The sequence below is a fragment of the Idiotropiscis lumnitzeri genome, chromosome 13, assembly GCF_059441095.1.
Source record: "Idiotropiscis lumnitzeri isolate Australia: NSW breed Sydney's pygmy pipehorse chromosome 13, RoL_Ilum_1.0, whole genome shotgun sequence".
NCBI classification, from domain to species: Eukaryota; Metazoa; Chordata; class Actinopteri; order Syngnathiformes; family Syngnathidae; genus Idiotropiscis; species Idiotropiscis lumnitzeri.
In genome coordinates this window covers 5,930,549-5,943,381 of record NC_142403.1, presented here as the reverse complement: position 1 = coordinate 5,943,381, position 12,833 = coordinate 5,930,549, and the positions used below count along the sequence as shown (strand labels likewise).

Sequence of the window (12,833 nt, the reverse complement as noted above, 5' to 3'; positions counted from 1 at the left end):
ATTGTTAAACGTTTGCCAAATTTAAAACCCACATAATGATAAACTTAATATTGATCCACTTCTTAATACACAAATTCAGTCTTTCAAAAGTATAACATAAAAACAATCACTTAATCAGAGCTGCTTCCCTATTTTTATATGCATAAATATCTTGCTTGAAGTACAAAATACTGAACTGGATATTGAAGTAACTCCATGGAAAGATAATGCGGTACAAAAATATTGTGCATGAATGCGTCCAGACTACACAGTACAAATCTCTCACCTCTGTGGCTGGTCATAGGCTATGCCTGTGACTACATTTTATATGTAAACTTTTACTTTCTTTGCATCAACATGGCAAGTCACATGTTTTCCATCCACAAAACTCTTTTACGAAGGACCACAATGAACATGACGTCCACTTCACTAGAAGGAAGAATCTCCGGGAATGCGCCAAAATGTGTTCTGGATCACATGGCCAAAATGCTACAGTTCCATTTTTCAAATCTCGCCCAAAAAAATGAGCATGCATCATTTCGAGGCAAAACATCTCCCGAGTGTCTTCACTAGTCACATGACTGTAGCTCGATTCTCTGTGACATCACGACTCCGAACCGTCAGCCTGACCCCTTCCATGGACATTTTCAGCTGGAGCCATCTCAGTTCAAGTGGATCACACGGAATTGTATTCAAGTTTAAACACAATTCCCGTTAAATCTTTGCTTATTTTTTGTCCCCTCTATCGAACTTGACCTCTGCTCCACTGTTTAATGAGGCCTGCAAGGCAGTTGCCGGTCGGACCTTGGCGGGGTCTGGCACAGTTTTGGTGTTGTCACTATGGGCCTTGGCAGTCTCTGGACGCGCTTTGGACTTGGGTGGTGGAGGAGTTGCAGGCTCCCAAAGGAAGAACTCATGAAGGAGAGTGTTGACAGCCTCTGGACATTCCATCATGACCATATGACTGCCATCCTCCAGGACCTTTAGGAAGCCGATGAGGAGGATCTGGAGATTAAAAAATAATAATAATGTGGAAAAGTTGCGATGCAATCTGATATTGAATGTAGCTTTGCTGCTTTCCAGCAAAGTCTGAAATGTTCAACCTCTGATTCTGACATATAGCACTGCAATTCAGCTCCAAGTCAGAATGGCGACTCACAAACTCAAAGCAAATTGGTGTACCCCAACTTCACTAAAACGCATTTGATGTCACAGCGCAATGCTAACTAAAATAGCAATTAGACGATTATATTAACCCGATTATTATTTATTGGTCATAATATCCTCATCACGTGCTGTTCTGCATGGATATTGGGATGAACGTAATATGTCGACATATGACGTATTACACTCGCACCACAATTTGGAGAGTTCAATTTTCCAATCAAGAAAGTCAGATGGGCATGTTGAGGAGTGTTCAACTTTGGTGCAGGGCTTCATCTGTAAAGGAAGAATTTTTGATGCGGCTCTTGAAAGGATTTATTAGACTGTAATTGGTCTCCCCTGAAATATTATTATTATATTTTTGAATTTATTTGGAGGTCTGCACATTACATCCAGATTTATACTAGTGGGAACTATTCCAATTCAAGCAAAGGTACATCCTCTCTTTGAATTCCCAGTAATTCGGGCCGTTTACCTCGGCCATTCGCTGGTCCTCTTCAATAGGGACAAACTTGTCGTGAATTCCGTGGACCAGCAGGATGGGCACCGTGAGCTCAGCGTGGTAAACTTCATCCCCCTCGGGCCAGTACTGCCCGCTCATCATGGCACGCAGCACAAAAGCCGAAACGTTGAAGGCGTTGTTCTCTTTCAGCAACCGCTTCTCCTTTGCACCCTGTCGAGCAAAACCAGCCCTGTGTGGGGGTGGACGCCAACGACAAGGCACAGACGTTTAGAATTTGCATTACGGTACCACTATGATCCGCCCCCGTGTTTGTGATATTCTCAGCATTTACACAATAAATACTGTATTTGTGATGTGCAACAGCATTCTAACGCGTGCGTATTTAGCCCACAATTGAATGATATTGAATTCCAATGTTTTTCTTGATCCGTCTCACTTGAGAAAACTCCAGCTGAGCAGTGGAGAGAGGCAGTGAAGCACACATGAAGGCAAGTTGAAGACTGATAAGAGGCTTGGCTCCAGCGCTGTGGGGCCACCTCCATTGATCATCACCAGCTTGTGGATCTGTTCCGGATACTCGTGGGCCAGGAACGTACAGAATGACACGCTGGGGCAGAAAGATCAAAATAGGTTTTTTTTTTAATCTTCTTGAGTAATAAGAAATACGGATGATGAGACGTGTAAGTATGAATGATGAATTTTTGTATAGCTGTAGGTTCAGGCAATCCTATTTTAAAGTGGAAGAAAAGGCAGTACGAGACGGGGCGGCCCGTTCACTGCCCTCCCCTCTGAAATAGACACGTCATTACATTTGCTTTAAGATGACTGCAAATGAATACAAACAAAGAACTTCATGTTCATCTATGTTATGATGCGTTGCTCTACTTGTACATTTTTTAGTCCCGCTTGGCATTTTTCTAAATTCTTCCTGAACCCAATTGGTGGTGACGATGCTACATAGGCGCATGTTTGCATTGTCTGCTCTCATGTTAAATTCTCGTTTGACTCGTGTGCCCTACGAATAAGTGTGACACGATGATATCACTGTTGTTTACCCATAAGAATGTCCGATGAGAATATTCCTCTTGCGTGCATATCTCTTGAAGATAAGTCGCATGTCTTCTGCCAGTGCATAGAACGTGTACGCAGCGGGTATTGGAGGTGCCGAGCTGGACCCGTGGCCCGCCAGGTCCGGGGCGATCACCTCATAGCCGAGCCGAGAAAAGAAGTCCAACTGGTTCTTCCAAATATCTAGAGAGCCTCCCACACCGTGGATGAAGAACAGAGCAACATCCGGATGCGTCCCTTTACAAGCTGATATTTTCCTCTCGCAGTCAATCACCACAGTGCGCTTAAGCTTCCGCCTGCGTCGGCTCTGCGCCGCTTCGGCCTGCGAAGCGCCGTACACGTCCCCTGCGGCTACCATGTCAGATGCAATGACTTTTCCTGCCGTAACTGAGTTCGACCCGGTCCCGGGGTCACCGGCAGGCGGTGAAGATTTGCCGCAATCTGTAAGTTCAACTTCTACGTAGCTGTTTGGTTCCGTGTCACCATTTTGACAGGTTTTCTGCTCCGCAGTTGCCCTGTCACCGAGATTCTCGATGAACAGCTGTCCATTGCAGAAGACGGAGATCCTCCTCTTGCACCTGACGCACCCACCCTGTCCTGTGGGTTGCTCCACCACCAGCCGCTCAGGGATTATATGGCGAACACGAAGCACTCGGCCTGGTTTCACCTCGATGAACTCGTAACCGTTGGCAGGTTCGGACGTCTCCACAGGAACCACAACATTGGTTGACTTTGATGGAAGGCAGCAGAGAAGAGCTTCCATAAAGCTTGCTAGCATGGCTGCATTGAAACACAACGGTAAAGAGTTTAAGATGACAATTTCAAGATTTTAGCAGGTTTTTGATCCATCACAACGTCTTGTCTGCCTCACATTCACGACAATTGTCCAACGTCTCACCCGCCACTTCATTGAGGATGAATCGTATCAGAAACTGTTTTATGGATGTTTTAGATCTAGGTATGTTTGAAAAATGGTGTTTGTGTGGACTTAGCCTGACAAAATGGAATCATAATTTATAGGAGAATCTTGCGCTCAACTGTATTGCCTCAAAAGATCACATGTAACATTGTCATTCCTGCTACCATGTTTGCAGCAACACACACTCCAAACTTAATTTGAGCCAATTTCATGCTGTTGATCCAACAAGTCAACAAATAGGTCTGCAACCTAACATTCTGAACACAATTTTACTTAATGTTTTAATCAAAGATGCAACTAAACTTTTCTCTATAATTTTTTTAATTGATTCAGATACTCCCCACGCTTTTTCTCTAGCACATCAGGTTTTAATAATAATAATAATAATAACATGATTAGTACAGTAAGAAATGGTGCAATATATCAGGAATATATTTTGTGGCATTTATGAATTAAGGGTTAGGCTAAGCAACCGGTGGAATTTTCTTCTGAAACGTTATAGCTTTAAATTTCAATGCATGGAAGAATCTGTATTGCACAAGCTTGTATAAGTAAATGTAAACATCTCAAAAGCCCAAGGTGCAGTAAAAAGTATTTTTTTTTAAATCAAGTCAAAAATATACTTAAATATAAACATAAAGCCAATCCAACTTCAATTGTGCTGTTGACCAGTGTTAATTTAAAAATCAATTCATTTTCAGTTCAAAAAGAATTAAATAAAATTTTTAATTTCGATCCTTTTATTCACAAACAGTACATTATTTCTAATTAACAGTTCAGAAATTCAGTTACTGTTTTCTTGTAAAAATGTTGATCGTCATTTAACAAAGTAGAAGCAAATGTTTTTTTTTTATTCATCACAAAATGAATCCATCTGCTTTCACAGAGTATTACAGAAATCGAAGAATGTTTATTATTGAGAGGTTGAAATTCTGCAGATTTGGGCAATATTAGATTAGAAAAGGTATCGATACAATTGATCGATTCTCAAACATAATCATCGTTTAATTTCATTTTGGTTAATTACTGATTAATCGATCAATCGTTACACCTGTACATAAAAATAAATGTTTAAGAAAGCCTCATCAGAACGTTATGCCAAGTCATGGTGGCACACACTGCTCTTCGTGTGTTACTGTAGACTTTAGTAACATCGTGTAGCACTAGTATCTGCACCACCTTCCTCTTCCTCCTCCAGCTTGTCTTTCATGCCAACATGGCTTCTCTCTTGCTCAGTTGGGATCACACTAAGACTCAGCAGCAGCAACGACAACAGTGTCAGGTGATTACCAGTCATGGCAACAACAGTGCACCATGCAGGGTCTGCAAGGCTGTGCTCGTGGCATTTTCCTTGCTGGCTATAGGGGATTATAGTTTGTGTCTAAAACCACGCAACACCATCTCTCTGTGGCTTCTCCTGATGCAAACTGTCACTCATTAATTTGAAATATTATTAATAATATATACATACATCCAGGCAGTCATCAAGGCTTGCTAACCGCTACACAGAAATTATTTCAAGACTTGTATAGTGCGGGAGTGCTTAATGATTAAAAGGGACCATTTAAATGTGGGCACCATGATATAATTCATGCATATGTTTTCAAAAATATTGTCCTTTTGTGGTCACGGGTGACTGGAGTCAATTGGGCAACATGTAAAATACACCCTGGACTGGTCACCAGCAGCTCACATATAGACAAACCACCATTCACATTCACAATTGCGAGTTTTAAATGCAGCTAACATGCATGATTTTGTAATGTGGGCGGAAGCCGGAATATCCAGGAAAAGAAATCCTGCGAGCACGGGAAGGCCTGAGACAATTTTCAAACACACAACTTCAGAACTGTGAGGCAGCTGTCAGTGGAAAACATGACATATGTTACACTGATCAAACAACAAGCGTAAGTGAGACAACCGGAGGGTGAACCCAATTGCCCATTAAAGCTATCCATAAAAGTAACATCAGCCTTTCATGAGAATGAATTTGATCGGTTGAGTCTCACATTTCCTCTGAGCTCTCAATTTGCTGTACAAATGAATGCATGTTGCTTTTGATCATTCATCTCTACTTATTGTCAAGGCCTCCAAACCTGAAATTCGTATTCATTTCAATTCGGTATGAACCAGAGCAGCTCGACACAAAAACATAATTCTGCTCTCTAAAATATGTGTGTAGCTACACTTACCTGTCCGTTTAGCATTAGACGGTTACAGTCCAATTTTACAGACAGCGAATTTTTACTTTTGAACTATCCAAGTCGAGTTAAAAAACAAAAATGATGAAAGATTCCATCCCTTTATAATTTCCTAACCTGATTGATATGATTACATTTACATGATTTTCTCATGAAGCATCGAAGAAATCGGAGCTATATAATCTGTCAAAGTCAATCCAATAATCTAATTTATCTCGAGTGCCGTCCTCGACGACCGCTCACCGCCCAACGAGCGGCATGTCGTCGTCTACCTTACTTTCGTTCATTTGCCTCTGTGTGAGCCACAACTCGAGTCAAGACTTGGAAGAATGTTTCAAGAATAAATAAAAGCCCTAAAAGAAAAAAGAACATTTAATTTGGAGCTTTGAACAGCTATAATCTCCTGCTGGTTCACAGGTGGGAAGAGCTGCCCTCTACTGACGCAAACAGCACATTACTGTTTGTTCACAATAGTGAATTGAACATCGGTTCGGGAAACGAGAAAAACAAAATAAAAAAGCTTCAAAAGTAAACCTTTTTCATTTTCACTTTGTTTGCAATATAATTAATAAAAACGAGAATTTTAAAAATCGATATGTTTGGGACAATGTTTTATAGTTAACGAAAAATCATAAAAAATCCAAATAAAATTGATGAAAAAAAATGAAAAATTAACTGAAATATCTTACGTTTAAAAAAATAATTAAAACTAACTATATTTAAATAAAAAATGTCCTTTGTTTTGGTCAATTAATATCACATGTTTTCAGGGTTCATTTTTAATATTCGGGATTGTACGGCCGTACAAAAGAAGGAAGGTCGAAAAGTGGTTTGAGATCTGTACTTTGTATACAATACCACTTAAGTGACTGTTTTTTAAATTTTACACTAAAATCTAACTCCATATATTCTAAAAAAAAAGATAAATCAGAATATCAACAGTATACTACAACTAAACTAAAATGAAGGATTCCCCTAAACAAAATTAAACGAGTAAAAATTAACAAACCTGATCTTTAAAAAACAAGTAAAACTAACTGCATAAAAAAGTAAAGCTGAAATTAAAAAAAAAAACTAAAATTGTTTACAATCCTGGCGTGAGTGACAAGTGCCTCACGAGCGGCCAGTGGAGGATGACAGCGCTCCTCTCCTAGCTGGGATAAGATCCCAGCTCCCCTGCGACTCTGAACAAGCGTAAAGAAAATGGAGGGATGTTGAACCTCTTCTTTTGGATTTGTTTGTATGTGTAGAACTATACCTACATTCATGTCATTTTTAGAAAGTTCTGAAAGATCAAAGGCAAATATAGTGGATAAAGGTATATATATTTATATAGGAATTGCATAAAAAAAACTTTGGGGTATACTTGCGTACTTATGTATCCTGGCACCCATTTTTGCAAACAAGAATTACTGTACAGAGCACACACGCACACACCCAAATCACCGTCACAAGTAGTAGTAGTAAATTTGTCAGCGACTGCGTGCTAAAGGCAGTGATGGCGCTACACCCGGGCTAGGGGGTGCAATAGCCCCGTCAAATATCTATGTTACCCCAGGTAAGATAACTGGCATTTTATTTGATATTATAAGATGTATTTATGAATTGTTTTCTCAGCCACCCTATGTTTCAGGCAAGTCCTCCTTGAGCCCCGAGAGAGAGAGAAAAAAAATCGTACCTTGATACAGCATGATAATATTTGGAATTCCGCCTCCAGCCGCTAGAGAGCGCTATCACAGAGGTAGCACGACCTTTAAGTGAGCACAAGCGTTTCCGGGGCGCGGTCTTAAGAAGCAGCGATGCCGTCATGCTAGTCTTGTAGCTACCGAATAACCAGCTCTGCTAATTTATGCAATGTCAAAGCGGAGTGTTTTTCGGAGTGATATAGTTCTACGTGGAGTTGAATAGAGAATGAAATTAGCGAATTAATTGCGAGTTTTGTGTTTGTGTGGCCAGTGCCACCCGATAGACTAGCCGTGCGGTGTTCCATTCCATAAGATAGCACGGCTATCGGTAACCTCATAGTAAACACATTGCCCCCTCGCTATCGACGTGCACGGCGTCGTCTGCAACAAGCTCAACGGTTGGCGTCGACGTTGGATTTTAGCGACTACTGTCATGGAGAAGGTATCTAATATTACATACCAATGCAGAGCCGCTGTCATTAGCGCGGGGCTCACGTTAACCAACCGGTAGCCGCTAGTCGGCTAGATGCTGCTACGACTGTCCTCACGTCATTATTCTCATCACTGAGGAGGTCAATCCACCGGCATCATCATGCTCTCTGCTGTTGTAGTGGGAAATTGAAATGATTTGTTGCAATTTAATGTATTGGCTGGGTAGAAGAGCGACGTGTGGTCACGAAGACAATGGTGATTACAAGACATCACAGTGTCCAGGATCAGGTTTAAGACGATTGGAAAAAGAAACTAGTCATCTAATTTTGCCTCTATTCACAGGCAGATTTTTTAAAGGGGCTTCCCGTCTACAACAAAAGCAACTTCAGCAGGTTTCACGCGGACTCAGTTTGTAAAGCATCGGTGAGTACACCGGACTTGGGTATTGTTTCTCTTTTGCTTTAGAAACCAAAACGTTAGTGCTCAGTGAATTGATTTCCCCGTCCTCTGCAGAATCGGAGGCCCTCTGTGTATCTTCCAACACGGGAATACCCTTCAGAACAGAGTAAGTAGCAAATATCTAGAATTAAACCCCAAAAAGTTAAACTCTAAAACTTGTCCTTGCATTATGTGGACCAGGCTTTGGTGTTTTACTACATTAAGCACACTCTTATTTTGTTGACTTTAAAAGAGCTGAACAATTAATTAAATTCAAATCGACATTGGAATGTAATGAAGTTCAATTTTCAAATTGTCTGCAATTTGGGAGGTTTAGTAGGCTTATTTTCTACACATTTTATTGATTCATAATTTAAATTCAGTTCAATGCTTAAGAAGTGCTGTCCACACGTTTTCATATTGTTTCACGAAAAGTTCGTGATGAATCCATAATTTGGCGCAATCTGATTCTGAATAATGATTTACTGTATGCCACATTTTGTTTGGCATTTTGTGAAGTTGTGGTAGTGAACCAGATACAAGGGACTTGAGTTGCCATTTTTAAGACTTGTGACTTGCTTGTCAAAAACTTGGGAAAAGCTTGACTTCAACTGGGTTTCCAAAAGACCCGACACGACTTAGATTACAGTGTGACTGCTTTTGGGAGTGTTTTACTGTATATTTAAGAATAATGCTTCAAACAACAAATCAGTCAGATTTATTTAATTGAGTGACTTTTGCACGTACCTGCACACACACTCATTTTTAAATAAATGCAGGACAATGTTTGAGTGCTAATGTTCATTTTCAAGTGAAGATATTCTCAAGAAAATGAATGATTTAAAATATCACTCATCATAGAAGCATTTCCAGGAAGCCATGGCCGTTACCCCCACAAGTATTAATGACTTATTACAGCAACGCCACTATCTTTGCGATCCATCCATTTTCTGTAGCACTTAACCCAGTGCTTCTCGATTATTTTCTGTTACGCCCCCCTAGTAAGAAGAAAACAATTTGCACCTCCCCACTCACTCTCTGCCGCAATTATAAATGATAGCATTTTCGTTGCAAAATAAACCTATACTGTAGAGTTAATACTCTCCACAATGGGCAATGAGAGTGCCACTGCCAACTACTGGAGTGGGTGTGCAATTACAATTTATTGTAGTACGACAGAAAAAAAGCATGTTCCCCAGGTTCACACGTGTCCCCTCAGCATCGCAGCGCGCCCCCTCATGGGGCCCGCCCCACCATTTGCGAAGCACTGACTTAACCTCACCGGGGTCGTAAGCGTGCGACAAGGTTTGTCGTTTGCGCTTGTTTGTCGTCTGCACAATATTGGACATTGTAAACATTAAGCTGCATTGTTAACATCAAGTGCAGTTGCATTGAAGCGCGGAGAATCCGAGCAGGTCGCCAAATATAAGCTATGAAGACAACGCAACAGTCCCGAACATAGCAATTTCCTGCTAGTTCGTGTTCCAAATCACTCGCAGAGGCTTGACAGGTGGCTTGCGTAGCTAGCTTAGCTCCGTCGTCCCGCTTTTGTCCACACATGACCTCCGCCGCTTAATGAGTCTGTCAGAGCAGCAAAGTCTAGTAGCTCCTCTGGTTTCACCTCAACGGCAAAACTACTAGACTGCAGCAATGCACAGAGATCCCGAAAAGAGAAGCGCGCAATACAAGTGATCTACACGTTATCGGTCACATTAGTGGTAGATAACAGTTTTGACATATTTTGGTTGGAAATAATGAGTTTGAAATGCTACTTCAAAACAATTCACTGCAATACGTTGAAGGAATCATAATTTTAGTCATTAATACGTGTGAATATATTGTCTTGTGTTAGGATTACTGAGGCGGAAAAACATTTTATCATTCCAATATGGGTTGTGACTGAGCAAGATTTTCTGACTGGACTTCCGACTTGCTTGAACCACTGACTCCGCCTCACGCTTGATTTCTTTTTTTTCCGCAATAACTTGAAACTTGTGACTTGCACGTATGTAACTTACTCCCACCCCTAATGAATGCTGCAGTAAGTGTTTTGTAAGTTAACAACTTTAATTGAAGTGAATAAATAGACAGTCTTTCATATTAATCATGGTTTATTTTGATGTACAGAAAGCCTAAATCGGAATTCCCAATCTCAAAATTGAGTACACCTCACATATCAGCTGTTTTTCCAAATGCTTCAGGCCTAGTTGTCAGGCTGTGGTTAAAAAAAATCAAGATAGTCCAAAAGTTGGACTCTATTTGCTTTCCACCACCATTTATTACCTTCACATATTTGAACAATTTCATTTTGTGTTAGCCACACTACTTGCATCACTCACAAAGCAACTTTCTTCACTGTACCTGTGCGATGTCGGACAGTTTACTCATTGTGGTTTTGCCTCAGTTATTGTCACGGAGAAAACCAACATCCTCCTGCGCTACCTCCATCATCAGTGGGACAAAGAGGTGAGCGAGTTTCAACGGCCACAATGGTTTGCCTTGAGTTTTAGCCTCGCAGCGTGGATACTAATGATCCCTCATAATGTACAGAATGCAGCAAAGAAACGAGAACAGGAGCAAGGGGAGGGTGATAGCCCGGCACCCCCAAGAAAGATCGCCAGGACAGAGAGCCAAGAAATGAACGAAGACTCCTAAGTGCATGTGTGGGTGCGCGCGTGTGTGTCTGTGTGTGCCGGGCATAACCAATCCAAATGAATTGAAAAAGAAAAGGTGGCTGCTTGTGGCCACTCCTCAGCCGGGGTCTTCACTCATTGAGGGCTTCACTCAAGAAGGAAAGGAAGTCCACATTTTGAACAGATTTGTAACCACTCTTCTGAGAACTGAAAAGAGCCCCCTTTGGGCCGGGCTGTGTATGCTGCTTGTTGTGTACTGTCATGTATGTTTGTATGCATGCTGAGCTTTGTGTGCGTGTGTGTATCGTGATGCACATGTGAGGTAACTGATTCGTTGAAAGCTGACAAGTCTCAAGTGTCTCAATTTGACTTCTGTTTTTTTATTTTATTGTTGGATTTCTTGTTTAAGTACGGCAACGCGCTTCCTGCTCGCCGAATTGCCCCCCCCCCATTCAGTTTCGTTGCCCACTTTGTAACAATGGTGACATTTCTGCCCACTGTTGGAATCCACAGAACCAAGAATGCACTGTGAAGAACAGCACAAAATTGAAGCTCCATGCTCGTTTGTAAGTTTGCAGTGTATTGCGCCATAATCATCAGTCTTGGCTGTATAAGTTTTTTTTTTTTTAAAGATATTCTTAACTCATGCATCTTGCACCTATCATCTAAGTGAGGCCAAGAAGGGTTGTCCGAACTCATGTTGGATTAGCAAAAGAAACTGGGAAAGAAAAAGACTGCATTTTGTGTAAATAAATGTCAATTCATAATTTAATTTAATATGCATTTGTCAAATAATTTTATTTAGGTACATTGTAAGAAAGAATTGTAAAATTAAAGGGCGCCGCCTCAGTACAGAATCGATGTGATCTGACCTTGCCTGACCCCCCTCACCCCAAAGGCATTTGTGGATTGTTAGCCCGAGAGGCCTTACGACTGGTGGTCACAGTTTGGATCCTGGTGTCTTCTGGCATCACCTTTGTTTTGGTGACTTAAGTAGTTCCGTGCCGCAGACTACAGGAGGTTCTGTTTTAAGCATGCATCTTGTTCCCTCGTTTTCTTTTGCTGTACATTACAATAGCGAATACAGCTCTCTATTTACACATGTATACAGGTATGTGATGGGAATCGAAACAATGTGGTCTGTCATCTTGCTACCCGTTGTGTCAGTTTCAGGCATAATACCATGTTATGCTTCTGCTAAGACTGTTCTACAACACTTGAAGCCCCCCCCCCTCCATTTTGTGTCTTAGATCAGATGGATTTTTTTTTCTAGCTTTGCTGAAATAAAAATGGACAGACACCGCTGTTGTCATGTGGTGCTTTTATCAGTTAACAAAATACATTATAATCTACAGCAACTAATGACACCAAATGCTTTTGAAATAGTTTTATTAACTATCAACTTTTTCAGATCTTACAAAAATATGACAAAATAAATTAAAACAAACCGTCCAATTTCCCAGTTATTGTCTTTAAAAGTTTTTGTACATTGGAAGAGCTTCATGATGTTCTGCGAGGCATCATTGGATGATATTGATGGTAGTGTTACCTATTTGTAGCAACCTTGGTGTTCACATCCTACAATTACAAGGAAATCTCAGTCTTCTCCTGCTCATTTTGCGTGATACCAGTTCAATGCTCCAATGTTTCTTTTAGTTTGAGCTGCTTTTTCAATGTATTTGTGAACCAGGAACAACGCCGTTGTTCGTCAATGTGTAATTTAAAACAAAGCCAAGATGTAAAACGGTATAATAATGCGTCAATGTTTCTGCAGCAAAAGACTAAGATGAATACATTAAGTGGTCAATGTGATCCATATCTACTGTACACTATGAACTTGTGGTTTCCCTG

At 40.8% G+C, this 12,833-nt stretch overlaps 2 protein-coding genes across 5 annotated transcripts; one reads left to right on the top strand and one right to left on the bottom strand.

Annotated features, from left to right (window-relative positions):
• Positions 1-15: 15 nt before the first annotated feature.
• On the bottom strand, positions 16-8,078 carry abhd8b (abhydrolase domain containing 8b). 3 transcript variants are annotated; one of them, XM_088312290.1, is made up of 5 exons: positions 7,940-8,078; positions 2,662-3,454; positions 2,043-2,213; positions 1,619-1,835; positions 16-984 (listed from the first exon to the last, which is right to left on the bottom strand). In XM_088312290.1, exons 2-5 carry the CDS (start codon positions 3,450-3,452, stop codon positions 706-708), a joined length of 1,458 nt encoding a protein of 485 aa, XP_088168416.1. In that variant the 5' UTR covers positions 3,453-3,454; positions 7,940-8,078; the 3' UTR covers positions 16-705. The 3 variants fall into 3 exon arrangements, with proteins under 3 accessions (XP_088168416.1, XP_088168414.1, XP_088168415.1); XM_088312288.1 differs by lacking the exon at positions 7,940-8,078 and adding an exon at positions 7,473-7,506; XM_088312289.1 differs by lacking the exon at positions 7,940-8,078 and adding an exon at positions 5,786-6,216.
• dda1 (DET1 and DDB1 associated 1) lies at positions 7,535-12,282 on the top strand. Of its 2 annotated transcripts, none has more exons than XM_088312291.1 (5): positions 7,535-7,921; positions 8,254-8,334; positions 8,425-8,476; positions 10,754-10,815; positions 10,900-12,282. In XM_088312291.1, the coding sequence occupies exons 1-5, from the start codon at positions 7,913-7,915 to the stop codon at positions 11,002-11,004; spliced, it is 309 nt and encodes a 102-aa protein (XP_088168417.1). In that variant the 5' UTR covers positions 7,535-7,912; the 3' UTR covers positions 11,005-12,282. The 2 variants fall into 2 exon arrangements, with proteins under 2 accessions (XP_088168417.1, XP_088168418.1); XM_088312292.1 differs by lacking the exon at positions 7,535-7,921 and adding an exon at positions 7,956-8,166.
• Positions 12,283-12,833: the final 551 nt, after the last annotated feature.

Excerpts from the sequence above, each read along its gene's own strand:
- abhd8b (XM_088312288.1), bottom strand. Across the intron at positions 2,214-2,661 it reads CTCATCGGACATTCTTATGG|CGTGTCATTCTGTACGTTCC; the intron begins GTAAACAACAGT and ends TTTCTGCCCCAG. Across the intron at positions 1,836-2,042 it reads CTCAGCTGGAGTTTTCTCAA|GGCTGGTTTTGCTCGACAGG; the intron begins GTGAGACGGATC and ends ACCCCCACACAG.
- dda1 (XM_088312291.1), top strand. Across the intron at positions 8,335-8,424 it reads ACTCAGTTTGTAAAGCATCG|AATCGGAGGCCCTCTGTGTA; the intron begins GTGAGTACACCG and ends CGTCCTCTGCAG. Across the intron at positions 8,477-10,753 it reads GGAATACCCTTCAGAACAGA|TTATTGTCACGGAGAAAACC; the intron begins GTAAGTAGCAAA and ends GTTTTGCCTCAG.